Source organism: Chelonia mydas, chromosome 9, assembly GCF_015237465.2.
Source record: "Chelonia mydas isolate rCheMyd1 chromosome 9, rCheMyd1.pri.v2, whole genome shotgun sequence".
In the NCBI taxonomy this organism is placed as follows: Eukaryota; Metazoa; Chordata; order Testudines; family Cheloniidae; genus Chelonia; species Chelonia mydas.
The window spans coordinates 58,007,444-58,035,388 of NC_057855.1; the positions used below are offsets into that span (position 1 = coordinate 58,007,444).

Consider the following 27,945-nt stretch of genomic DNA (forward strand, 5'->3'; position numbering starts at 1 on the left):
ATTAACTGTAGTGTGCTATTGGTGGTATGGCCCTGCACAGACCTAGGACGCAGGGCCTGCATGGGCAATTACAGACAAAAACCACACCACTAGGAATGGTACTGAGTCTGTGACTCATTGCCAAGCAGCCCCCCAAGCATCTGTCATATGGGACCCCTTGGTCAAGGACAGGGCACCAGAGTGGGTGTCAGGGATCCTGCCACTGACTCACAACATGAACTTGTTGCTTCCCCTCCCTTTGCCTCAGTTTCCTCTTCTGTAGAAATGGGGATAATGATTGGTATCCACTTTGGTAAAGTGCACTGAGATCTTTGATTCAGAGTAACAGCCGTGTTAGTCTGTATTCTTTTTGAGATCTTTGAAACACAAATGGACAGGTTTGAAAGGATTGTTTAGATAATTGAGTAGACAGGATCACAGCTACACATGCCAGTTACATAGGTATCTAGGAAGCTCTACAGGTGAATGTTCGATTCAGGTACAGTCAGAGATTCAAAGGTGCACAGCAAGTTGCAGCTTCCTTTAGGTGCATAAAAGTTACCTGTCCAGAGTATGGCCTACAATTTCCATGTGTAACTGAGTCCATTGTAGAAGTGTTCGGGCACAGGGTTTAAGCCCCTTGACTGTTGTTCTCCTAAGTAATGGTTTGCCACTACCTCTTTGTTAGAGTGACCAGACAGCAAGTGTGAAATATTGGGATGGGGTGGGGGTAATAGGAGCCTATATAAGAAAAAGGCCCAAAAATTGGGACTGTCCCTGTAAAATCGGGACATCTGGTCGCCCTACCTTCTGTCATTGAATGGGCCCTGAGATTGCTTGAGTCGAGCTGCATTTTGTTGCTTAGCCTGCATTTGCAGAGATATTTACATAGTCATCTCTCCAACATGGATGTTTCTCTTGTGAGTCATGGCTTGGTGATGCATTTCCTAGAGGCTATGAGGTAGTGCCATAGGCTTTCATCATGCTGATTGCTGCAGAGTTTTTCTGAGCTATTATCCAGTGGGATCAAGGGGTTTGGATCCAAAGAAAATATATGTATGGCAGCTTATCTGCCCCCTGCCTGCTCAGAGGAGGGTGGGTGTGCGAGCCCATATGTGGTGTGAGGACGGTCATGTTGAAAATCCATGTGCTAACTTCCCATTGGAAATCTTTGCATGCTGGGCAGACTGTTTGGAGAATATTAGCACAGCATTAAAACTGGCTTCTCGTTGCTCTATTTCAGCTTTATTCAGTGCCCAGGGAGTCTGGTACTGCATGAACACCTTGGAAGAGACAGTCCCTCCCGCAAAGGGTTTACAGCCAAAACTGATAAAGCAGAGAAAGGGTGGGAGAGGAAAGTGTGCACAGAGAGGGGCAGGCCCAGTTCTTCAGAGATATTGAGCCTCCTAACTTCCACGGATCTGGGTGGAGTGACTTCCTCATGGTCTCCTGGCTGCCAGTGCAGGGCCCTAGCCACTGGGCCACAATTCACTGGTCTCAGCTGGCGGCTGCGTGGGGTTGCCAAGGGAGAGTGGAAGGGCAATGTTGCTGCAGCTGGCCATATCTGTGGCAGCTGAATGGTTGGATCTACGGTTCAGATGAGTTGGTGGGAGGCTGGTAAGTTTGTCCTGCTCCTATAGGGCCAGGAAGCCATGGGAGGATCCAAGGGCATGGTCAGGAAAGGGGGGCCATGGAGCTTTCGGACTGGGGCTGTCCCACCTTGCCAATGGTTTAGCTGGCGTGTGGGTGCAGGGAGAGGGGGCAGTCTGCAAAGGGTGCTGGTTTCAGGGACACAGGGAAAGTGCCATCAGTGGATGCTGAGATCCTGCCACTGCCAGCCAGATATGCCAGGGAGCTGCTCACTGATATTCAAGAGGTCGAGGAGCTGGTGCCCTTCCATCCCTGTACAAATGGTGCACTGGGCTGGGACTCAGGACATCTGGAATCAAGCCTTGGCCCTGCCACAAGCTCAGTGTGATCTTGGCCAACTCACATGAAGTCTAGTTCGTCCCAGCATGCAGCCACAGGGAGGTAGTTTGCCAATGGGCGGTTGCAGGGGCTGAGAATCACTGAGTGCCCTGGCCCACCCCAGCGTGCCCTTCGATGCCAGGGCTGCTCCAGCAGAGCTGAGTGCAGGCCTGTGCTAGGATCCTTCGCTGAGAGGGGCCCATGCCTCCCCTATGGCCCCTCTGTGCCAGTGCAGCTGGTGCAAATAGGCTCTAAGGCAACAGTGAATCCAGCCCTTAACTTGCTCCGTGCCTCGGTTTCCCCATCTGTAAAATAGGGATAATGATGTAGTACCTGCAAGGTTACATTCAAGACTACATAGCAGTGCTCAGAGGAGTGGAGCAGAAAGGAGAGGGCCATAGCAACAGAGAGAAATGCTAATGGTCATTACGGTTAACTGGGGCTGGACCCAGGCACTTCAGTCTGAAATCACTAGCAGCAACTCCCTGCAGGGTACCGCACCCAGTTACTCTCTGCCAGAGGGACAGCTGCCTGCAGCTATCCTGACCCTCCCCTGGAAATCAACGTGTTTAGTTCATGGCTTTGTCTGGCATTAGGGGGAGGTGGCTCCCTCATCCTGCTGGGCTCCAGTGAGAGAACTGATTGCTCCGTCCCAGGGAAATCTGAAGGGTAACCCTGCAAAGGGTCTGATAATCCTGAAAATCGCCATGCAGCAGAGCAGGGACAAACCAACTCCCCAGCGCTCCCTCAAGGTGATATTCACTCCACAGCAGCCTTCTCCCAGACACATACCTGTCCTGAAGGCTGACAGATTTGGGCTATTGTAGACAGGAGGGAGGTAAGAGGCCCTCAGGGAGAATCCTAATGTGAGGGGCCCTTGGGGAGAATGCCCTGACAGCAGCCCCCAGTCTTCTAGATTGTTGCCTCTTGGCCTGAGCGGTTTGCCAATATTTAGGCCTTGCTGGATTGTTTCCAGTAGGAGCAGAAATCAGTGAGAGGAGGTGGGTATTTTGTGTGCAATCCTGTTTGTTTACACTGGTGGTTCATGCAGTCCTGGTTCCCTGAACACAGCAGGAACAAACAGCAGCAGGCAGTTTCCTTGCTCACAATTTCAAAGTCTGCCTTTCCAGCCAGTCCTGTGCCCAAGGAGCTCTGTCTCCTACCTTTCTCCCCGGGCCATGCTCATGACTGCATCTCTGTCTGTCTTTCTACCTCTCACACACAGCTAGCTTGCCAAGCAGTCCCCTGCTAGCTCCTGCATTTGCAGCCAGTCTGGGGATACCCTTCAGACCACATGGCTTAGTCCTGCTCAGGCTGTGTCATGCAGCCAATTGCCATGGGCAGTGGCTTCTATTGTCTCCAGCTATCTCATTCCATAAAGGGGCATTTAATTGCTCCTTCCATTCAGCTTGAATGAAGGATGGTTAGCACACCCATCAGTTTTAATCAGGTCTGTGATTGTCTATAGATCAAGGTAGTAGTTGACACCTTCTAACATAACAATATTAGGGGGAGGGTCCTGAGCTGAAGGGAAAGGGGAGCATGGTCTCAGGAATATAGATTCTAATTCTGTGGGCTTTCTAGAATAAAACCAACACCTTAAACACTGCTCCCGCAGCATCCAGTGCAGCTCATGAGCAGGCTGGCAGTGGGGCATTCCCTTTAGCAGACAGGCTGCCATCATGTTCTGCACCAGATTCAGCTGCCAAATGGATTGATGCTCCTCACTCATGCTCTTGTTCTCCTGCCAACTGGGTGTCTGTGTTACTGCCCAGCCTGCTCTACAGTCTTACTGTCAAGGGCTGCCCTTCCATCCCTCCCACAAGTCAGCATTGCAGCCAGACATCATGGTGATGGGCTCAGAGAAATGCCTCAGTGGGGGCATCTCTCTATCAGTCATGCTGCTTCTTGGGCATCCAGCAGAGGTGCCACCTGCAGTGTACTCTCTGGTGCCTCCATTTGTTGACCTCCAGTGAAGGGTCAGCCTGTGTGTTTGTAGTGATCTCAGGGGCTTACAGGATATAGTGATGGCTACTCACCTCCCACATTACAGGGCTTGTATGAGCAGGAGCAGGGGGGCCTCTCCTCCACTTCCCAGAGACTCACTGAGGGGCTGGCTTTGACCAATAACACAATAACATCTAAAGCTGACTTAACTAGCCACTGGGGAAGACATCAGCTTCCTTGGGTGGAGTAGAGCAGGAAGACGGTTGTGCACCCCTCACACCTGTCCAGCGTAGGGGCATGGCCCAGGAGAAGGGGCATGACAGGAGCATGCCGCAGTCGGGCTATTCCCAGCTGCAAAAACAGCCCTAGTGGGGCCTGAAGCTGAGTGTTAGTTGCTTATCCTGGTTACTAATGACTGATGGTTGCTACCAGCTGGTGGCTGTTTGGTAGCTCATGGGGAAGGAAGTACAAGGGAAGGGACAGGCATGACAGGGCCTGTCTGAGGTCTGTGTTTCTCAGCAGGGAAGGGGCTGGGTGCTATGGGGGAAAGGGGAGGGGATGGAGCCAGCTGGGAAGGAGATGGGTCTGTGGACTGTCACATATGGGAGGTGAGTGGGCAAAGTCTATGGCAATAGCTTGGCACGTGTGTTATCCATCAGGTCCAGAGAAATGGAAACAGAGGCATAGTCTGGGGACTTGGGCTAAGGAAGGGCCAGGACCACCCCCGAACTAGATGTGGGCTCAGTCCTCAGCTGAGCTCTGCTTTGATCAGTGGAGGGACGGGGCAAAGGTGGATTTATGCCTAGATCCTGGGGCAACGAGGGGACAGTCCAGCCCTGGCACAACCTCGAACAGCCCCAGGGCTGTTCTGACTTATGTCTCTGCAGCCATTCTGTCAGCTGTAGATCACTGAAAAGCAGCAGTGTTCTGGCCATGGTACTTTCACTGGCTGCACCCCTGTGTTCACAGAGCCCGAGGATTCCTCTGGGCTGGGCAGATCACAGATCAGCCTGTTAAGTCAGAGTAGCCCAGTGCAGCCAGAGTGGGGGCAGGATCTGGCTCTTTCTTTCTTCTGATTCCCATTTTGGGTGTCTGGGAGGGGCTCAGGGGTGCCCTACTCTAAATTGCTTGGACTCCCAGGAGGCCTCAGCTCTGCTTAAGGGTTTGATCTGGTCCTGGCTCCCGGTGAGCAGATGTCCCCCTTGACAAGCTGTGTGGGTTTGTGCTGTTAGTGGTGTGGGAGGCCAAAGAGTGGGAACGCCTTAGCGATACTCATCAACACGCTTTGCTGCGCCTGCAAAACCCCCATCTAGGCTAAAGCTGTTCACTTGAGGGCTGTCCGAGGGCCCCATTCATGCTCATTGCCTGGCTATTTACAGCTATCCAGACTCAGAGTGATGTGATCTCAACTTCCTGTGGCTCTTTGAGAGTTAGTCCAGCAGCCAAAAGCCCAAACCCTTGCCCCATCCCAGTCACATGGCCTCAGGTCAGAGCAGGGGAAGCAGATTAGGGTTTTTTTTTAGCTCCAGTGATCTCTCAGTGGTAAATAAACCTGTCCTGATAGCTGGTGAGGGCACAGCCTGGGAATTGGCCTGGTCAATTATTAAACAAGAGCATATTGAATCATTTCGACCAGAGATGGTGCAATGTGCTGGGTCTATGCAGTCCCAGCTCCTAGCCCAGCTCTGGTGTGTGCTGGAGAGTTGGTCCAGTGGGCTCTGGGCTTGGCCTTTTCAAATGCAAGCCATAGGCATGGGAAAGAAAGGCTTGATCTATGCCCCCCACCCTCCAAACCTGTCCCCACAGCAGGTCCCCAGCTAAGGCAAGGACCCTTCCTTAAGGACACGCTCTCTTCTGTGTTGTTGGCAGCTTCTCCTCTGGAAAGTGACTGTAGAAACAGCTCCTTCACAGCTCTGTCCCAATGTGTGGCAGAGGCAGGGCTGCTCCCTGTAGCTGTCAACACTGCAGAGTCAGCACAGCTAGTGCCAGGGAGCCAGAGTCTAGCCTGGCTCACCATCACCTTCATTACATAAATCACCTGGATAGGTTCCAAGTGTGGGGGGAGACTGTGACCTCGGGGCAGCTGGTGAGCCTTGTCCGTGAAGCCCATGCATTGCCCAGGGAGCACCATCGGAAGGTGAGCAGGCTCCCTGGCTGTCATCAAGGACAGACTCCAGATCGACCAGCAGAGCATTTCAGGAGGGCTGTGTCATTGCTGTCCTGGTGTCGGATGTTGGGTGGGAAGGCCTTGGTGATCGTATCACTCCTGAAAGCTGCCAGGGCACCTCTCTGAGGGTCAGCCAGCCCCCAGGTAATGACAGGAACGGGAGACCACAGTCCCAGGGCCAGATTCTGCCCTCAGTGACATAGCTGCAAATACTGAGCAACTGATGCTACATAGCAGAGTCTGGCCCTGGGCTGCGTCAATGCAAAGGCCAGTTGGGTCCTTTCACATCCAGGAGTGGAGCTCTGCACAATGCTAGGTCGGTAATGGGTATGTTAAATGGGGAAAGAGCAGGGACATGGCCATGGGGAGAAAGCTGAGCTGCAGGTGGCACACTCTTCCCGCTGGGGTAAGGAACATGCTGCCAGGAAATGCCACACTGGGGCAGCACAGCAGACTCCTGCACTGCAGCGAGAATGGCATCATGGGCCCTCGGGATGGAGCACCTGGAGATCGGGCATCATATGAGGCCCAGCCACCCAACCATCTGCCTTGTAGATGGGTGAAATGGCCTTCAACCTGCTGTTTTCTCCAGGCCATTGGGTCCTGTATCCCTGACTAGGGGAGGACAGGCAGGGACACGCTGAGCAGGACTGGGTTCTGGATTTCCTGGGGGGCCTTGGGATGCTAGGTCATGACTCAGCATCGTGTGGTGATGTTGCATCTCTACAAAGTAATATTTCCTCAAGAGGCTGCTAGTCAGCACTGAGGGCCCAACTTAGCAGGGCAGGTGGGCATAGCCATGGGCAGGGGTCATGGGAGGTCAGTTCCAGCACTACCTGCCTGCTGGGGCTGCGTGGCTGGTGCAGCAGCAAAGCTCCTCCAAACCACGTTACCTTGACCCAGAGAGGGAAGCCCAGTGGCAGATGTTCAGGATCAGCTGGGACACTCAGCTGCAGAGCTGGAGGGCCCCCTGGCCCAGGCCATGGCAGGACCACTTTTGGGCCAGGCCAAACCTAAGTGGTGCTGCAACCCTGCATGCCAGGTCACACAGCCACTCGCAGATTTGGAGGGGATGGACATAGGGGATCACAGGTTCAAGCTGCTGGGGCAGAGGCAGCAACTCTTGGGAGGGGAAGAGGAGAGTTGGGGGGAACTGATGGCCCCCAACTTTAAATGGCTCTCCGCAGCCCCTGGCTGGACTCTACCCCTTTTAGCTGCACCCTGGGGTCTGGTTTGTGGCCCAGAGGCAGCAGGTGGGTGGGTGGGCTTCTGGATTAGCACCAATGTGCTGCTAAATTAGCAGCTCACTCTAGAAATTCCTGTTGCCTCCCAATGGCCAATACTCTTTGGCCTCCTGAACTGGAATGGGTGGTGGCAGCTCCCCCAGCTGGGCTCTCAGATGAGCTGCCTGAAATGCCAGCTCAGTCCACAGCTACCCCTGTAGCACTCAGGGCCCAGCATGCTGCTCTGGCCCAGGGATTCCACATGCTTCGCTGAGGAAGGTTTGGAGCTTTTAAGCCATGCTTGGCCTTTCACCCAGCATCAACCTCCATGTTGTTAGCTTAATTGCACTGATTAATTCCAGCTTGGAAACTGGCTGATCAAAGTCAGTTAACCTGGCAAACCAAACCCAGGTCAGATCTCTGTTCTGTGTTCTGCAGGTCAGACAGATGATCACAAGGGTCTCATATGGACTTACAATCTATGAACTCTACCCCACACAGCAGCTTTTCGTGAGCCTCTGTGCAAGCGGAGGGGGATGCAGAGCTTGGGTTAACCCCTTGTGCCCCTGGCACTAAGTAATGCCCTACGGAATCACACCAGCTTCCACCATTGTCTCTAATTCCTCTTCGTGTGACAATAACCCTGAGTTGGCGCAGTGGCTGTTGTGCTGGGAGCTGCACACACAGCTAGTGAGAGACAGACCCTGCCCCAAAGAGCTCATGGGTTAAATAGACAAGGGGCGCGAGGGGAAAGTGAGGCACAGAGAAACAACAGGACTTGCCTGAGGTCATCCAGCAGCAGAGCTGGGATTAGAATCCAGCTGTCTAGGCGCCTGGCCCAGGACCTGGTCTGCTAGGCCACGCTGGTTCTGTTATAGCCTGGAGAGCATGCAGAGCCTGATCCTACTGCAGTCACCAAAGCACTGCCCCCCAGACTCCCTGGCCTGATGTGGGCATTGGCCTTGCACTGGGAAAACAGGGCCAGTCCCAGTGGCTGAGGGGGCAGGTGTGCTCAGTGGTATAGAGTCCAGGAGCACTCGGGCTGTGTGCTGGGGGCCAAATCTCCCTTGCCCTGCTGGGTCACTCAGCTGTGTGCCCCCCCGTGGTGGATCCTCATCTCTCCGGATCGCAAGGGGCTGGCTGGGGAGCTGGCCTGGAGCCTTGTGGATTCGGCCACGGGGGGGAGGGACAGCAGGGAGGCTGGATAAAAGGCAGGAGCAAGGCAGTTACCAAACAGCAGGCACCTGTCAAATATTTGATCACAGGAGAGACGGGTGCCAGGAAACCCAGGGGGACGGAGGAAGCACATAGGTGCCCAGGGCTAGTGGCTGGTGTGTGCTGGGTGGGCAGCACCAGGGTTGTAAGTACACCTGCCCCCTTCCCCAGCCGTGAACAGAGGCAGCATGGCCAGCGGGCTCCCCTCTGTGCTCTGGGGTGCAGGCACCAGGAGGGCACTGCTCATCTGTGTCGTGCTGCTGCTGCTCAGCTCCTGGCAGGTGAGTCTGGTCTGTTTGCACAGAGCATGGGGGATTACGGGCTGAGTGTTGCTCAGGGGACACCAGCGTGAATCTGGAGCCACTCTGGCTCTGCAGTGGAGCAGGCTGCCCTGGAAAGGGCTCACCAGATATTAATATCAATGTGTGCACTGGGTGACTGCCAAGGGAGAGCACTGCCACCTGCCCCAAGCCCAGAGCTTAGTCAGAGGCTTAGACCCATACAGAGAGCCAGAGCCTTGGTGGGTGAGGTGGGCACAGGGTGCTATAGGCCTGGCACTGCTTAAAGGGACAATTCCTCTGCTGTCACGGTGGGGAGACTGCATGGGCGAACCGCAGTGCAAGGAGGGATGGCTCTCCCCAAGTTAGGGATTCTCAGCATGTGGCTCCAGCGCCCTTCAACAGCAGGGCGTGGGGGAGAGGGGGCCACACAGTAGGAACTGGAACTGAGGAAACTGTTGCCAGAATGGAGAAGCTGGAGCTCCACAAATGCTGAACTCCTCTGGATTTACACCAGTGCCACTGAGAGCAGGATGGGGCCCACTCAGATATTTATTTACAGGCATTTCTATGGGACTGGTCCCCAGAGAATCCCAGTTCTGCACAGCCCCACACCCCTCAAGAGAGGGCAATACTGTTGTTAGCCCCATGTTACACTGAAAACTGAGGCACGGATTGGGAAGGGGACTTGCTGCGCCACCCAGGGAGTTTGAGACTGAGGCAGGGGTTGAATCCAGAACTCCCAGCACCTGCTCTAAGCATAGACCATCCAGGCAGGCTCACACAGGGACCTGGGTAACCAGGCACGCGCTCCCCCAGTCTGGCTGCAGTTTTACCCAGGGATCCTCAGCAAACAGCAGCACAGAACTCAGACAGCCCCTTAAGACTCCCTCTGCTTTCCCTGGGACTGGCAAACAGAAGCAGGAAGCCCTAGCAGCCTCACTCAGCCTGGGGCCAGGGGTTCTCATGGGATTCCAAGTCATGGCAGCAGGACCCAGGGGTTTCGACTGCCTGCAAAGATGTTGCATGAGGGTCTGGTGCTGTGAACCCAGCTCCTTTCCCCAGACTGCTTCTCCCACGGGGCACTATTGGATCCTACCTGTGCCTGTGAGAGACTGTACTTTATGGGCTTTCCACACACAGTTCTGCCAGTGCCCCTCAATCCCAACCCACAGCTCCCTGCTATCCCAGCCCTGTGCTTCTGGCAGACACAGCTCTGCCGGTCCCCCTCAATCCCAACCTACAGCCCTCTGCTATTCCAGACCTGATCTTCTTGCTCATCTCTGCTGATGTCACAGAATCATAGAAGATTAGGGTTGGAAGAGACCTCAGGAGGTCATCTAGCCCAACCCCCTGCTCAAAGCAGGACCAACCCCAACTAAATCATCCCAGCCAGAGCTTTGTCAAGCTGGGCCTTAAAAACCTCTAAGGATGGAGATTCCACCACCTCCCTAGGTAACCCATTCCAGTGCTTCATCACCCTCCTAGTGAAAAAGTTTTTCCTAATATTCAACCTAGACCTCCCCCACTGCAACTTGAGACCATTGCTCCTTGTTCTGTCATCTGCCACCACTGAGAACAGCTGAGCTCCATCCTCTTTGGAACCCCCCTTCAGGTAGTTGAAGGCTGCTATCAAATCCCCCCTCATTCTTCTCTTCTGCAGACTAAATAAGCCCAGTTCCCTCTGCCTCTCCTCGTAAGTCATGTGCCCCAGCCCCCTGATCATTTTCGTTGCCCTCCACTGGACTCTCTCCAATTTGTCCACGTCCTTTCTGTAGTGGGGGGCCCAAAACTGGTCATAATACTCCAGATGTGGCCTCACCAGTGCTGAATAGAGGGGAATAATCACTTCCCTCGATCTGCTAGCAATGCTCCTACTAATACAGCCCAATATGCCATTAGCCTTCTTGGCAACAAGGGCACACTGCTGACTCATATCCAGCTTCTCGTCCACTGTAATCCCCAGGTCCTTTTCTGCAGAACTGCCGCATAGCCAGTCAGTCCCCAGCCTGTAGCAATACATGGGATTCTTCGGTCCTAAGTGCAGGACTCTGCACTTGTCCTTGTTGAACCTCATCAGATTTCTTTTGGCCCAATCCTCCAATTTGTCTAGGTCCCTCCGGACCCTACCCCTACCCTCCAGTGTATCTACCTCTCCCCACAGCTTAGTGTCATCTGTGAACTTGCTGAGGGTGCAATCTATCCCATCATCCAGATCATTAATAAAGATGTTGAACAAAACCGGCCCCAGGACAGATCCCTGGGGCACTCCACTTGATACCGGCTGCCAACTAGACATCGAGCCATTGATCACTACCCGTTGAGCCCGACAATCTAGCCAGCTTTCTGTCCACCTTATAGTCCATTCAGCCAATCCATACTTTTTTAACTTGCTGGCAAGAATACTGTGGGGGACCGTATCAAAAGCTTTGCTGAAGTCAAGATAGATCATGTCCACTGCTTTCCCCATATCCACAGAGGCAGTTATCTCATCATAGAAGGTAATCAGGTTGGTCAGGCATGACTTGCCCTTGGTGAATCCATGCTGACTGTCCCTTCATCCTGTCCTGAAATGAGGCATGGAGCTCAGAGTTTAGAAAGCCTGAGAAGCCATGCAGATGGGGGGAGCTGCTCCTGCAACAGGGCTTAACTAAGGAAAGCTCATAGCCCAGTTTGTGCAGACTATTCCCCCATTCCCACTCTGACCTATCTGCCTTTCCTCCTGCTGAGTAACTCCATGCTGAGGCCACATCCTCAATGTCGGTATTTAGATGACTAACTCCCCATACTCCCTTTGAGGCTCTGGGTGCATGTGTATGGATCAGCGCCACATGCCGGGGTCTCCCCACACAGGGCAGATCCATGCCTACACCCCCAATGCCAGGCACCTTGAAGTGATGAGTGAACCACTTCCCTAGCGCTGTGAGTGGCCTTCTGGCCAAAGGTCCCAGCAGAGACACAACTCCCCATCCTTGAGAAGAGATGGCTCCACCTGACCGAGAAGGGGAAAAGCAACTTCGCGCATCAGCTTGCCGCTCTAGGGAGGAGGGTTTTAAATGAGGTTGTAAAGGGGCAGGTGATAAAAACTCACAGGTCAGTACCCACCTTAACAGAGGGTTAGATTTTGGGGGAACATGGAAAATTACAACAAGGTCATAAAAACAACAAGAGGGAAAAGAGTGGGGAAATCTGCTTGACATCTTAGATGTTTGTACACAAATGAAAGGCGTATGGGGAATAAACAGGAAGAATTGGAAGTATTAATTTATAAGCTAAATTATTCCTTAATAGGCACCACAGAGACTTGGGGGGATAATCTCATGACAGGAATATTGGTATAGAGGGGTACAACTTGTTCAGGGAGGACAGGCAGGGTAAAAAGAGAGAAGGGGTTGCACTGTACATCAAAAATATATACACTTGTTCTGAGGTCATGAAGGAGGTGAGAGACAGACCAGTTAAGAGGCTTGGGATAAAGATAAATAGGGTGAAAAACAGGAACTACATCATGGTAGGGGTCTGCTACAGACCACCAAATCAGGAAGAGGAGGTGAATGAGACATTTCTAGAACAAATAACAGAATATCCAGCACATAAGCCCTGGTAGTAATGCGGGATTTTAACAATGCAGACATCTGTAGGAAAAGAAATATGGCAAAACAACAAATTTCCAATAAGTTCTTGGAGTGTGGAGATGATGTCTTGTTTCAGAAAGTGGAGACAGCTGTTTTAGACTTGATTCTGCCCAACAGGGAGGAATTGGTAGCGAATCTTAAGGTTGAAGGCAATTTGGGTAAAAGTGATCATGAAATGATAGATTTCATGATTCTAAGGAAAGGAAGCATGAGTAGAGTTGCTTAGTTCTAGTTCTAACTTAGTTCTAACTAGAATTAGAGTTCAGAGTTGTCCTGGAGTTGCCAGAAATTAATCTTTAATTAGAGATTATGTCATGTGGTGAAACCTCCAGGAATACGTCCAACCAAAACTGGCAGTCCTGAGCATGAGAGCAGCAGAATAAGGACATTGGACTTCAAAAAGCAGACTTTAACAAACTCAGAGAACTGGCAGGTAAGGTCCTGCGGGAAGAAAATCTAAGGGAAAACAGAATTCTGCAGAGCTGCCAGTTTCTCAAGGAGACAGTATTAAAGGCACAATTGCAAACTATCCCAATGTGAAGGAAAGATGGGAAGAATATGAAGAGGTCAATATGGTTCCATCAGCTCTTTCATGACCTGAAAATCAAAAAGGAATCCTACATGGTGGAAACATGGACAAATTGCTAAGGAGAAACAAAACATGTAGGAACAAAATCAGAAAGGCTAAGGCACAAAATGAGTTACACCTAGCGAGGGACATATAGGGCAATAAGGAGAGGCTCTTTAAATACATTAGGGCAGGGGTGGGTAAACTTTTTGGCATGAGGGCCGCATATGGGTATGGAAATTGTATGGAGGGCCATGAATGCTCACAAAATTAACAATTCAGTGATGCAGAGTTTATTTCTATTTAATAAAGATACATTAGGATGTTTTGTTGAAAAATGGCAACTCAAATTGTACTCCTTGAATACCGTGATACTCCCCTGACTGCTGCTCTTATTTCAAACTGCTGTTTTACAAGATTGCACGCACTGTGAAAAAACTGGGCCCTCTCTGTAGCCTGGATTTGTTGGGCGTCAGTGCTCCTGACAATTTTGAGCCATGGCACTCTAGCCCGAGCCCATATGGACAAGAAGAGGCAGAGACAGGTGTAAACTCACCTACATTGCATATTTGAAGCAGTGTGGTGAAGTTACACCTGCAGCGTGGTTCTGTGGGTGCAGAAAGATAGTAGAATTGTGAGTCGGGGGCTGGGGAGTGCCAGGCAGAGCAGAGCAAGCCCCCAACCCTGGCTACCCGGCCGGCACACTGGGTGGAGTGGAGCAAGCCTTCCACCCTCTCCCCGGCCGGAGCTCCGGGATGAGCGGAGCAAGCAAGCCCCTGACCCATTCCCTGGCTGGCATGCCGGGTGGAGTGGAGCAAGCCCCCAACCCCGCTCCCTGGCAGGAGCTTGTGGGCCAGGTAAAAAGGTCTGCTGGGCAGGAGAGCCGTAGTCTGCCCACCCCTGCATTAGGGGCAGGAGAAAGATGAAGGAAAATGTAGGTCCTTTACTTGGTAGAGAAGGAGATTTAATAACTGATGACATCAAGGAAGCCGAGCTGTTTAATGCCTATTTTGCTTCAATCTTCACTAAAAAGTGTAATGGAGAACAGATGCTCAGCATAATTAATATTAACAAGGGGGAAGGAATGCAAGTCAAATAGGGGAAGGACGGGTTAAAGAATATTTGAATAAGTTAAATGTATTAATGTCGACAAGGCCTGATGAAATTCATCCTGGGGTACTTAAGGAACTAGCTGAAGCAATCTCGGAACCACTAGCAATTATCTTTGAGGTCCCAAAAGACTGGAGAAGGGCAAATATACCTGTATCTGTCTTTAAAAAGGGGAACAAAGAGGAACTGGGAAATTATAGACCAGTCAGTTTAACATCAGTACCTGAAAGTTATTGGAACAAATTATTACACAATCAGTTTGTAAGCACCAGGAGGATAATAGGGTTATAAGGAATAGCCACCATGGATTTGTCTAGAACAAATTACGCCAAAATAACCTAATTTCTTTCTTTGACAGGATTACTGGTGTAATGGATGGGGGAACCAGTAGATGTGATATATCTTGACATTAGTAAGGCTTTTGATAAGTCCCACATGATATTCTCATAAGCAAACTAGGGAGATTTGGTCTAGATGAAATTACTGTAAGGTAATTGATTGAGAGACTACTCAGAGACTAGTTATCAATGGATAGCAGTTGCACTGGGAGGGTGTATCTAGTGAGGTCCCACATGAGTCAGTCCTGGGTCCAGTGCTATTCAATATGTTCGGTAATGGGGTGGATAGTATGCTTATAAAATATGTAGCTGACACCAAGCTGGGGTGAGGGGTTGCAAGTATTTGGAGAACAGGATTAGAATTCAAAATGATCTTGACAAATTGGAGAATTGGTCTGAATTCAACAGGATGAAATTCAATAAAGACAAGTGCAAAGTACTACACGTAGGAAAAATCAAATGCACAACTACAACATGGGGAATAGAAGTACCGCTGAAAAGGATCTGGCCCTTATAATGGATCACAAATTGAATATGAGACAATGAAGTGATGCAGCTGTGAAAAAGGCTAATAGTCTGGCGTGTATTAACAGAAGTGTCATATGTAAGATATGGGAGGTAATTGTCCTATTCCACTTGGCACTAGTGAGGCCTTAGCTGTACTGTGTCCAGTACAAATTGTCCAGGAGAAATTGGAGAGAGTCCAGAGGAGAGCAACCAAAATGATAAAAGCTTCAGAACACCTGACCTACGTGGAAAGGCTACAAACCCGGGCACGTTTAATCTTGAGAAAAGAAGACTGAGAGGGAACCTGATCACAGTCTTCAGATACGTTCAGGGTTGTTCTAAAGAGGACAGGGATCAATTGTTTTCCGTGTCCACTAAAGGTAGGATAAGCAGTAATGGGCTTAATCTGCAGCAAGGGAGATTTGGGTTAGATATTAGGAAAAACTTTCTAACTCTCAGGGTAGTTAAGCTCTGGAATTGGCTTCCAAGGGAGGTTGTGGGATCCCCATGCCACAGAGTGCACCCTCAGCTTGTGCTCACTGCCTAGCCCATTGGAGTGGCCTCTTACTCACAGCAAATGCAGTGGCCATTGCTTTGGGTATCTTTAATCTTTAGATTCCAGGCATTACAACAGTATAGGCATGTCGGGAGCAGCCTCCCACCCAGTTTCTCTCCACACCCAGCTCCCTCTCTGCACTCTCCCACTTTACTTGCTGTTTTCCACATTATAGATCTTCTCCTTATTGAGCTAATTACATCATTAGTCTCACCATTGCCCCAGGTGTCAACAATCCCCACCATAACAGGCTAATTGACCCAATTAAGTCTGCAATCTCTGTTAGGCAGTTGCCTAAGTGACTAGGGTGCTACAGAGAGCACTCGTCACTAGAGGTGTTTAAGAGCAGGCTGGCCAACACTGCCAGGGATGGTCTAGGTTCTCTTGGTCCTGCCCCAGTGCTGGGGGATGGACTAGATGACCTCTCGGGGTCCCTTCTAGACCTACTTTGCTATGATTCTATGATTCTCACCCTTTGCTCGGTGTAGGGACCATAGCCAGAAATCCCAGACAAGTGGACAATGCTGGAGCCCACTCCTGCCTATGCTGGGACCATCTTGCTCCCTCCCTCTCTGACTGTGAGGCCACAGGGAGATCTGGCCCATCCCACCAGCATCAGTGGGACTCACACAGCTGGGGCTGCTGGATGGTGACCCCAGGCACAGGGACAGAGCTGCACTGCAGGGTTGTGGCCAGCATGGTCCCTCCCACCTGCTTCTTACTGCCACCCAGGATCTCTTCCTCTACTAGGGTGACCAGATGTCCCGAGTTTATAGAGACAGTCCCGATATTTGGGGCTTTTTCTTATATAGGTGCCAATTACCCGCCACCCCGTGTCCTGATTTTTCACACTTGCTATCTGGTCACCCTATCCTCTACCATGCTGCTGGAGCCCAGCCCCGCCAGCCTGCATGTCCTAGTCCTGTGGCTGGGGTGACACTGATCTGTGGGTTTAACAGGCACATGATACATACTCCTCTGCAGCTCCAGGGGGCGCTCTCACCCAGCCAAGAGGCATTGCCATCTAGCAGAGCAGAGAAGGAGAGGACGCCTGGGTTCTATTCATGGCCCTGACACTGCTTCTGTGTGTGTCCCTACGCGAGTGGCTTTGATCCCTCTGTGCCTCAGTTACACGGGGCGATGGGCATGGGGGCAGGACTTTGGGCACCAATATGTGAGGCTCTCTGAGATATCAGAGCCAAGTGCTTCCCCCAGAGAGCCCTGTACTGCCCCACCATCATCATGGACTGCCCATCATAACTAGCCTCCAGGTGGCTGGGGCTGACCGTGGGTCTTTCAGTTGGGGAACTCCCTGCTTGCTCCATCTGCTGGCTCTCTCTACACCACAGCCAGGGCCTGATCCAGCTGTCTTGATGTTAGATCCCCACCACAGCCATTGGAGTCTGCTCACCAGGCTGGGCATTAGAGGAAAGGTGATGACTGAGGAGGAGGAGGTCCCTGCACTGAGCTGGGGGGGCATGGGGCTGTGCCCTCCTGAGCTTCTCCCAGACCCAGCCCAGAGCTCCCCTTGCCCCATCCCAACCTGCGCCTTGGAATGCCAGGTGGCCACCTCTCATGTTGGTGCTTCTCCCATTCCAGTTCTCCTTGTCCCAGGGCCTCTGGATCACAGAGCCCATGCTGTGACTGGCCTGCCCCATTGTGGAGTTTAGTGCTGACGTGATGCCAGCCCCAGAGGAGTTGGGGGCCAGAAGTGCTGTGCACTGGGACGGAGGTGAGCCCTAGCAACTCCCTCTGTGGGGCTGACTGGGCCAGGCCCATGCTTCTCCTTCCAGCCCTCTCCTGTCACTCTAGGGAACATCAGGCCCTGCTGGGAGCAGGATGTTGCTCAGCACCACAGCCAGCCAGGTCTCCTCCCCACCTGCCATTCTCAAGTCAGGCCCTGATGCGGGACCCGCACACCACCGAGCAGTCAGGATGACGCCCTTCTGGAGGATGGTGGGCAGCAAACCACTGGGAGCCTATTGCCAGCACGGCCTGGAGTGCAGCACCAAGATGTGCAGGTGAGTCTGGAGTGCCGGGAGGAGAGCTACTATTCCAGCCCTGGGCTTTCCACTCCTCTCCGCTGGTGCCCCTCATCCCAACCTGCAGTCCCCTGCTAATCAAGCCCTGGGCTTTCCACTCCAACTCTGCCGGTGCCCCTCAATCCCAACCTGCAGTCCCCTGCTAATCAAGCCCTGGGCTTTCCACTCCAACTCTGCCGGTGCCCCTCAATCCCAACCTGCAGCCCCCTGCTAACCCAGCCCTGGGCTCCCCAAATGCACAGTTCTGCTGGTGACCCTCAATCCCGACCCACAGCCCCCTTCTATTCCAGCCCTGAGTTCCCCCCCGCAGCTGTGCCAGTGCCCCTCAGTCCCGAGCCACAGCCCCCTGCTATTCCAGCCCTGGGTTCCCCACACTCAGCTCTGCTGGTGCCCCTTAGTCCTGAAGCTGTCTGTCCCCCCCCAGCCCTGACTTGCAGGTGGTTGGAGCTGGGGACTGGGTTTGGGCCTGTTTCTACAGTTCACTCTGTTGAGGTGGGGGCACTGATGGTGGGTGTGCAGGGGATGGAGATGAATTGGGGAGCAGGATGGGGGCATGCAATCAGGAGAGCCTGCTGCCCAGGGTATAGGGGTAATGTACACTCCCCCTAGGCTCACGGCTGCTTTTCCTCCCCAGGAATGGGCACTGTGCTCCCCCACAGTATGAGTGCTGAAAGCTGGAAGCTGATGCAATCCCGGCTGGAGACAATGCTCCCCATCTACCCCCAGGCTCAGAGCATCTGCAGACTGGAGGCCATCAATACTTGCCCCTGGGGTGGGACTGTGAGACACATGACCCAGAGGGCTCCAGCCTCCCCACATAGGTGGGAGTGTGTCCCAGTCCCCTCATGTGCACTCTCGGTGAAGGGGAAAGTATTCATAGTCCCAGCGGGGGCGAATTCCAAGCCTGACCCAGCACCCCCCCCCCAGCAGCAGCCATCTGGGGGGCTCCCACAGCGAAGCCTGCACAGACCCAAGCTGCTCGCAGGGACTGCTGTTGCACCTGATACTGAATGGGGGCTGAGAACGCAGGGAGAACCCCAACAACAGCTGGGAGACCAGACCCTTCCTGGCCCCGGCATTGCTCTGTGCAAGGAAAACTGGGGCTCTTAAAGGAGCCACATGTGCAAGCTGTTGCCACTCTATGGCGGGGAAGGATAGCTCAGTTGTTTGAGCATTAGCCTGCTAAACCCAGGGTTGTGAGTTCAGCCCTGGAGGGGGCCATTTAGGGATCCAGGGCAAAAATTGGGGATTGGTCCTGCTTTGAGCAGGGGGTTGGACTAGATGACCTCCTGAGGTCCTTTCCAACTCTGATATTCTATAGGGGCTGAATCCCTCCTCAGAGTCAGCCCAAAGGAAATGTTCCCACAGCCCTACCCAGCAGAGGGATCCTTTTTGTGCCTTCCTGCCAAGCCAAGAAAGCATCCCACCCTCTTCCTCCCCAGGGGATGGGCAGATTTCCAGCCTGCCCCTGGGGACAGGCTCTAGGTGCCAGCTGGAAATCTATTGGGGGGATATCCTCCTGAGCTGGGGGTTTCCACACTCCCCCATTGCAAGGTGATGGGTAGCACCCAAAGCTGCCCCTGCAGGAACCCCAGGGTGGCACCTGGGGTAAACATGGACTTCTTACTGGAAAGCCCTGGATCCCCCAAGGCTCCTGGCTGGCTGTGTCACATGCAGCATGCTGGGTGCCCCAGTACTGCACCTCACAGACTGTTTGAACCCACGTTGCTTGACCAAACAATAAATGCATCTGGCCTGAAAGTCTGTGACTTCCTGACTCTTTCTGAAGGGAGCAGAAAGCAGTCGCTCCCTGATTTCCCCAGCAATCCAACCCTCCAGCTGATCAGCTCTGGGCACCCGAGACAGCTGTGCCTAGGAGCTGGGATGTGTTAGTCACCATCAGGGCTGGGCAAATACCCACATCCCCCAATAGCCCCTTGGCTGCGAACTGAGCCCCTCTGGCCTGTGTTCCCAGGGAACGTGTGTTAGTGGGACCATTCTAACGTGCAGGTTTGCTGGCAGGGCGCGTGGGAACGACAATGTGGAGAATCTCAGCAGTCAGCAGAAGGTCAGTGCACGACCGCTTGGTTTCCACAAGCTCCCCCACAGCCAGTTAGGGACCCAGCCTCTGTGCAGTCTGAACTGCAAACACTGCGGGTTAGCAGGCTCAGGCCATACCACTTTGAAGAGGTAACTGAGCCGATAGCACCAGGCCCACTGATGTGGCTTAGCTGGAAAGCCAAAGAAACTCGTCTCAGGCCAACAGATAAACACCTGTGGTTTCTCTTTGCCAGCACATAAGCCTAGCTCCTTCCTGCACACGCAGGCCGGCTCTGTGCCAAGTGAGGCAGGGGGATAGTTTCCTGCATGCAAGGCCTGATCCTGAGCAGTGCTGAACTCATCCCACGTGGCCTAAGTGTGCTCAGCAACAGTTCTTTGCCCAGCTTTAAAGGCACCGTGTCAGTTTGGCCAGCTGCACTGCTCCAAGGGCCAGGGCCAGCCTGGAGGAGGTGGAGTTGTGGTGCTTAGGGCAGCAGTAGTGTGCAAAGCATTTTGCACTGTAAGGTACAGCCACACGCTGGGGATGTGCCTGCCCAGCCCTGGGGAAAGGCTGACCTCAGGGGGTGCTGTTACTGTAAGTGATCCTGCTGTACAGCTGCCCCCATCCCTGATCCTCTAACATGCTTTGCATGGCTTTGCATTGCAAAGATTCTGCCCTACATGGGACTGGGACTCCTGCTTTGGGTCTCAATACATGTCCCAGGTTCCAACACCCGCCCCAAGCCCACTGCAAAATTCAGTTACAGGAGCCTGGTAGGGGGTGATCCCCACATTCAGTACGGATGGCCCACAGCCCAGAACAGATGCTGCCATAAGTCTGCTCCCATCACTTGGCAGTAGGGTGTCAAGGCATCCAGTTTGCCAACCGAGCCATTAAAAGTCCAGTTGGCAGCGCAGCAGGGGCCTGGGGCTAAGGTAGGCTCCCTGCCAGCCCTAGCTTCACGCAGTTCCTGGAAGCGGCCACCAGGTCCCTGCAGCCCCTAGATGCATGGGAGACCAGGGAGGCTCAGCGCGCTGCCTATGCCCCAAAGGCTGGCTCCCATTGGCCGGGAACCACAATCAATGGGAGTTACAGGGGTGGCGCCTGCTGGCTTGAGGGCAGCATATGGAGCCTCTCTGGCTGCCCATGCATCTAGGGGCTGCAGGGACCTGGCAGCCACTTCCCAGGAGCTGTGGTAAGTGCTGCTGGGACCCCATACCCTCTCCCATGCGCCAACCCCCTTCCCTAGACCAGGGTCCCCTCGTACAACCAAACTCCCTCCCAGAGCCTACACTCCCCCAACACCCTGTCCCAGCCCCCTCCTGCACACCAAATCCCTCATCTCCGCCCCCACCCCAGAGCCTGCATTCCTAGCCAGAGTCCTCACCCCCCTCCCGCACCCCAAGCCCCTGCCCCAGCCTGGAGCCCTCTCCCGTACCCTGAACCCTTATTTCTGGCCCCAACCAGAGCCCTCAGCTCCAGCCCAAAGCCCATACCCACCGTACCCCAACCCCCTGCCCCAGCCCAGAGCTCTCTCCCGTACCCGAAACCCCTCATCCTTGGCCCCATCCCAGAGCCCGCACCTACAGCCGCAGCCCTCCCCCTCCTGCACCCCAGTCCCCTGCCCCAGCCCAGTGAAAGTGAGTGAGGGTGGGGAATGAGTGAGCGGGGGCGGGACCTCTGAGAAGGGGCAGGGCAGGGGTGTTTGATTTTGTGTGATTAGAAAGTTGGCAACCCTACTTGTGCAGGCTGGCACAAAACAGGGCCCAGGACTCCAACCTGTAACTTCCCATTTGCCTGGCTCCAGTGCAAGGGCTGAGTTTGCTGTACTCGCACTGCCACCTGGTGGCTGATCTCAGCAGGTTCAGCTCTAATCTATAAACTCCCTAGGGATGGTTTGTGCAGTCACTGGGTTGTGAGTTTCTTGGTGCTGAGCAAGGCTGCTCCATCCACAACATAGAGATTCATCGAGTCTAAGGTCAGGAGGAGCCATTGTGATAATCTAGTCTGACCTCCTTGTGACAGGTTCGGTCACAGAGACCCCCTTGGGACTGTCACCTGACGTGCTGAGATTACCTCTGAGCCCATTTTCCCTGCCATCTTGGGACTTCCAGAACCCTGTCTTGTTGAGCCAGACTTGCTAGCCTACTGCAATACAGATCAAGGTCTGGTCCACGCCCCCAAAGCTGCAGACTTTAACCAAAAACTGCTCAGCAGGTCACCTATCTCCAGCACCCAGACACCCAGCTCCCAGTGGGATCCAAACCCCAAATAAATCCGTTTTACTGTATAAAGCTTATACAGGTAAACTGATAAAACTGTCCGCCCTCTAACACTGATAGAGAGATATGCACAGTTGTTTGCTCCCCCAGGTATTAATCACTCTGGGTTTACTAATAAACAAAAGTGATTTTATTAAGTATAAAAAGTAGGATTTAAGTGGTTTCAAGTAATAATAGACAGAACAAAGAAAGTCGCCAAGGATAATAAAGCAAAAACTTGCAAATCTAAGCCTAATACATTAAGAAACTGTTTACAGGTAAAACCTCACCCTCACAGATGTTCCAATAAGCTTCAGAGTAGCAGCCGTGTTAGTCTGTATCCACAAAAAGAAAAGGAGTACTTGTGAAATGAGCTGTAGCTCACGAAAGCTTATGCTCAAACAAATTTGTTAGTCTCCAAGGTGCCATGAGTACTCCTTTTCTTTTTCCAATAAGCTTCTTTCACAGACTAGACTCCTTCCTGTTAGGATATAGATATTCAGGCCTGCCTGTAAAGGCCTATACTTTAAGAATTTAGGAATATGTTTATCATTTAGCTAGTTATAGAAGTATAAAAGAAAGAATCTGTGTAAGGGCTTTCTCTCACTGTGACAGTCTGAAGCCCTGTTCTTAGGCTAAGGCCTTTGGGTAAGCAGCAGAGGCAGCCATAAACTGGGAAGCAAATGGTCACACCCTCACATTCCAAACTAGTCACACTGAAATATGGCAATCTGGGGCTGTGAAGAAGGTGGTCCGATCTATCACCTCCAAAGAAAGGGAAGAGCCTAGATTCAAGATGTAAAAGAAAATTTAGTTTGGTCGTTTTCAGTTTGGTAACAACTCACTTATCAATAGACACAGCTGGAAAACCCTTATGTCTTTATAGATGTAGTTGTAAAATCCTTACTTCTATATTGTTTTATCATTATAGTTCCCCCTTTACTATTGTTTATTTGCATGGTCTCTGTCTGGTTCTGTGATTGTTTCTGTCTGCTGTATAATTAATTTTGCTGGGAGTAAACTAATTAAGGTGGTGGAATATAATTGGTTAGCTAATAATGTTACAATATGTTAGGATTGGTAAGGTAAATTTCAGTAGAATGATTGGTTAAGGTATAGCTCAGAATATTACTATCTAAATTAGGGGCAAACAGGAAGTAAATTGCGATTTGAAAATAGGGAAAAAGGAACTTGGATTTAAGCTTGCTGAAAGTTCACCCCAATAAACATTGAATTGTTTGCACCTTCAGACTTCAGGTATTGTTGCTTTCTGTTCATGTGAGAAGGACCAGGGAAGTGGGAGAGTGAAGGAATAAGCTCTCTAACACTTCCTAGTCTGGGCCCAATCCTTTCCCCAGTATAGTCCTTGTTAGTTCCAGCAGACGTCTTAGGTGGAAAACAGGGGTGTTCTCATGACTGGCAGCCCTCTTTGTTCTGTTCCACCCCCTTTTATAGCTTTGGCACAAGGCGGGAATCTTTTGTCTCTCTGGGTCCCCACCCCGCCTTCTAAATGGAAAAGCACCAGGTTTAAGATGGATTCCAGTATCAGGTGACATGGTCACATGTCCTGTGAGACCCCAGCCACCATTCTTCCAGGGCTGGCCCACAGGCACCCAGGAAGGTTTGCAAGTAAACAGACCATTTACAACCAATTGTCCTAGTCAATGAGAGCCATCAAGCTTCCAAACCACCATTAATGGCCCACGCTTTGCATAATTACGATAGGACCTCAGAGTTATACTTTATATTCCTAGTTTCAGATACAAGAATGATACATACATAAAGGTTATAACCTTTATTATGATACCTAACGAGACCTTTTGCATGAAGCATATTCCAGTTACATCATATTCACACTCATAAGCATATTTCCATAAAACATTATGGAGTGCAATGTCACACTCTTGTCTAACTCACGCCAGGGAACTACACTGATTTCTCATCAAGCCCATAGCTTCTGGTTGAGCTAGAATCATAGAATCATAGAATATCAGGGTTGGAAGGGACCTCAGGAGGTCATCTAGACTAACCCCCTGCTCAAAGCAGGACCAATCCCCAACTAAATCATCCCAGCCAGGGCTTTGTCAAGCCTGACCTTAAAAACTTCTAAGGAAGGAGATTCCACCACCTCCCTAGGTGACGCATTCCAGTGTTTCACCACTCTCCTAGTGAAAAAGTTTTTCCTAATATCCAACCTAAACCTCCCCCACTGCAACTTGAGATCATTACTCCTCGTTCTGTCATCTGCTACCACTGAGAACAGTCTAGATCCATCCTCTTTGGAACCCCCTTTCAGGTAGTTGAAAGCAGCTATCAAATTCCCCCCTCATTCTTCTCCTCCACAGACTAAATAATCCCAGTTCCCTCAGCCTCTCCTCATAATGTGTTCCAGTCCCCTAATCATTTTTGTTGCCCTCCGCTGGATGTTTTCCAATTTTTCCACATCCTTCTTGTAGTGTGGGGCCCAAAACTGGACACAGTACTCCAGATGAGGCCTCACCAATGCCGAATAGAGGGGAACGACCATGTACCTCGATCTGCTGGCAATGCCCCTACGTATACATCCCAAAATGCCATTGGCCTTCTTGGCAACAAGGGCACACTGTTGACTCATATCCAGCTTCTCGTCCACTGTAACCCCTAGGTCCTTTTCTGCAGAACGGCTGCCTAGCCATTCGGTCCCTAGTCTATAGTGGTGCATGGGATTCTTCCGTCCTAAGTGCAGGACTCTGCACTTGTCCTTGTTGAACCTCATCAGATTTCTTTTGGCCCAATCCTCTAATTTGTCTAGGGCCCTCTGTATCCTATCCCTACCCTCCAGCGTATCTACCACTCCTCCCAGTTTAGTGTCATCTGCAAACTTGCTGAGGGTGCAATCCATGCCATCCTCCAGATCTTTAATGAAGATATTGAACAAAACCAGCCCAAGGACTGACCCTTGGGGCTCTACTGCCAACTAAACATGGAGCCATTGATCACTACTCGTTGAGCCCGACAATCTAGCCAGCTTTCTATCCACCTTATAATCCATTCATCCAGCCCATTCTTCTTTAACTTGCTGGCAAGAATACTGTGGGAGACTGTGTCAAAAGCTTTGCTAAAGTCAAGGAACAACACGTCCACTGCTTTCCCCTCATCCACAGAGCCAGTTATCTCCTCATAGAAGGCAATTAGATTAGTCAGGCATGACTTGCCCTTGGTGAATCCATGCTGACTGTTCCTGATCACTTTCCTCTCCTCTAAGTGCTTCAGAATTGATTCCTTGAGGACCTGCTCCATGATTTTTCTAGGGACTGAGGTGAGGCTGGCCTGTAGTTCCCTGGATCCTCCTTCTTCCCTTTTTTAAAGATGGGCATTGCATTAGCCTTTTTCCAGTTGTCCGGTACCTCCCCCGATCGCCATGAGTTTTCAAAGATAATGGCCAATGGCTCTGCAATCACAGCCGCCAACTCCTTTAGCACTCTCGGATGCAGCGCATCCAGCCCCATGGAACTTGTGCTCGTCCAGCTTTTCTAAATAGTCCCAAACCACTTCTTTCTCCACAGAGGGCTGGTCACCTCCTCCCCATGCTGTGCTGCCCAGTGCAGTAGTCTGGGAGCTGACCTTGTTATATAAAAAGCTTATATAAAAAGACTTCAAGGATAGAGAAGCCACTATCACCCTCGGTAAATTGTTCCAGTGGTTAATTACCCCCTGCCACGGATCCACAGGATCAGTGCTATGCCCCCAGCTTTGGAAGTGAGTCCCCCTTCAGTGGTGCCTGATCCCCCCAGGGGTCCCACTCTTCCTTCAGGGTAGGCCACATGGCCTCATCTCCTCCTGAGACTGAATCTCTGGGCTCCAACCATTCTGCTTCACACTGTGAATTTGGTCCAGCAAGTCTAACTGAAATAGACTCACTCCTGGTAGAGACAGGTACATCCTGCAGGGATTAATGCACCGCACCCAGTATTAGCTGTGACACTGGAGAAGCACTGTCAAAACAATCAGGTTTATTAGCAACTGGCACATGGCACAGGAAGTCCTTAGGTTAGCACAGAGGAACAAAGGTTAAAGCATAGTCCATTCTAGTCAGCCAAGCTGTAGTGAACCTAAGGGCTTGTCTACACCATGCAGCTTTTAGTGACAAGGCTGTGTTGACTTTATTGTTAGCCTGAATTTGTATAGCTATAGCCTCCAGCCATTGCAATCTGCCTTTGTCTGTTATATTAAAGAACCCTCTATTACAAAATATTCCCCTCCTTCCCCAGATGCCTAGGTACTTAGAAACCATCATCAAGACACCTCTTAACCCTCTCAGAGATGGGGAACAAACAGGGGATCGCCCGCACTCCCCTCAGGCACAGGCAGGCGATTGCCCGCACTCCCCTCAGGCACAGGCAGACAGGCAGGCGATCGCCCGCACTCCCCTCAGGCAAGGGGGAGACAATCAAGGGAACATCCATGCTTCCCTCAGGCAGGGGGAGACAGTCGTGGAATCGACCACGCTCCTCTCAGACAGGGAGAGACAGCTGGGGGATTGTCTGTGCTCCCTCAGGCAGGGAGAGACAACAAATACGGTTGGCAAGTTGGCAACATTGTAAATGTGAGGTCATAAGATTTTCCTGTATGATGTTCAAAACTCATGTAGCGCCAACTGGTCAAACAGGCCTGTCTTGAATAAAAGAGTGTATGTCTGCCTTAAATTGTATAGAAGCAGTAAACAGAATCCTCAAGCAGGAAGGGTAAACACAGGAAGCTCAAACAGGTGAAAAAGAAACACGAGAAAACATCCTTCCACACAGACTTTGTCTCCAAATTCCCAGCTGGAAATGTTTTTCAAGAGGGGTATTGAAACTATAAAATGAAGGGGCAAGCACCCCAAGACACCGCTCTCTCTTCCTGGCCCCTCACATTCTCTGCACCTGAGAAGACTAAAGGAAACAGTCATGGATTTTGTGGGAGGGGTCTTGACCTGAAGAGTTTGGTCTGTAATGTTGCTGGAAGCACGTGATGAGAAATTTTCTTGAATCTAATGTAGTTTAAGTTACGTGCTAGCAAACATTTTCTTTATTTTTCTTGTAACCATTTCTGACTTATATGCCTCATTACTTGTACTAATTTAAAATATCTTTGTAGTTAATAAATTTATTTTACTGTTTTATCTAATCCAGTGTGTTTAAATTGAAAGTCTCTGGGTAACTCTATTAGCTAATATATTATTCCCTCAAAGGAATAATGGACTTAAAATATTTCTACTGTCCAGGAGAGGGCTGGGCAATACAAGACATATATTTCTGGGGGGAAATCTGGGACTGGGGGTGTGTTGGGGTCACTCTGCAGTGTAATCAAGGGTAGTGAGAGCCAGGGTGTAACTGGCTGGCTGCAGTTACACACTGACACTCAGCGTGTGACTTGCATGTTGGAAGGCTGTTTGTGAGCGGCAAAGGTGGGAGCTGCTTCAGCAAGGCATTGTAAGGCACCCAGGGTTGCAGGGCAGAGGTGACATCCCCCCGCCCTGGACCCACCTACCCCACCCAGGTGATCCCAGGACCCACCTACCCGACCAGAAGGGGATCTTCACAGCCGTGTTCAGGTCGGTAGAGCTGAGACTGTTAGAGTTGGAAAATGGAACTGAAACTGAAAGAGCTGGAGGACCATGAGAAGGAGCGGCAGGACCGTGAGAGACAGAGGCAGCATGAACTGGCGATGGTGCAGCTGAGAAGCAGAGAGACCCCTGCTGGGGTGAGTGCGGATGGGCCCAGGGTGGCTAAGCCTGCAGGGAACTCTGATATAAAAGTGGTGGCTCGGTTTAAGGAAGGGGATGATATAGATGCCTTCCTCACTACCTTTGAGAAGGATTGCAATGTGCTCCAGGTTGACCTTGCAGTAGGGTGACCAGACAGCAAGTGTGAAAAATCGGGACAGGGAATGGGGGGGTAATAGGAGCCTATATAAAACCAAGCCCCAAATATCGGGACTGTCCCTATAAAATCGGGATAGCTGGTCACCCTACCTTGCAGATAGACTTCGGCATCTCACCCCCTTACTGGGTCCCAAGGCCATAGGGATGTTCAGCCCTATGGAACCAGGGGACTATGAACTGTTCAAAGAAGCCCTGCTGTGCAAGT

At 51.6% G+C, this 27,945-nt stretch overlaps 1 protein-coding gene and 1 long non-coding RNA gene across 5 annotated transcripts in view; one reads left to right on the plus strand and one right to left on the minus strand.

Moving 5' to 3' along the window:
* Positions 1–353: 353 nt before the first annotated feature.
* Positions 354–27,497, minus strand: LOC122461581. The gene is made up of 2 exons (XR_006283548.1): positions 27,377–27,497; positions 354–2,252 (listed from the first exon to the last, which is right to left on the minus strand). It is a non-coding gene; the product is annotated as an uncharacterized LOC122461581 (long non-coding RNA).
* Positions 27,421–27,945, plus strand: part of PHKA1 (phosphorylase kinase regulatory subunit alpha 1) — an 81,479-nt gene continuing 80,954 nt past the window's right edge. For all 4 annotated transcript variants that reach the window (XM_037909783.2, XM_037909784.2, XM_037909785.2 and 1 more), the window contains exon 1: positions 27,421–27,559. In XM_037909783.2, the coding sequence (XP_037765711.1) occupies positions 27,443–27,559 (117 nt within the window). In that variant the 5' untranslated portion in view covers positions 27,421–27,442. The remainder of the gene's footprint in view (positions 27,560–27,945) is intronic.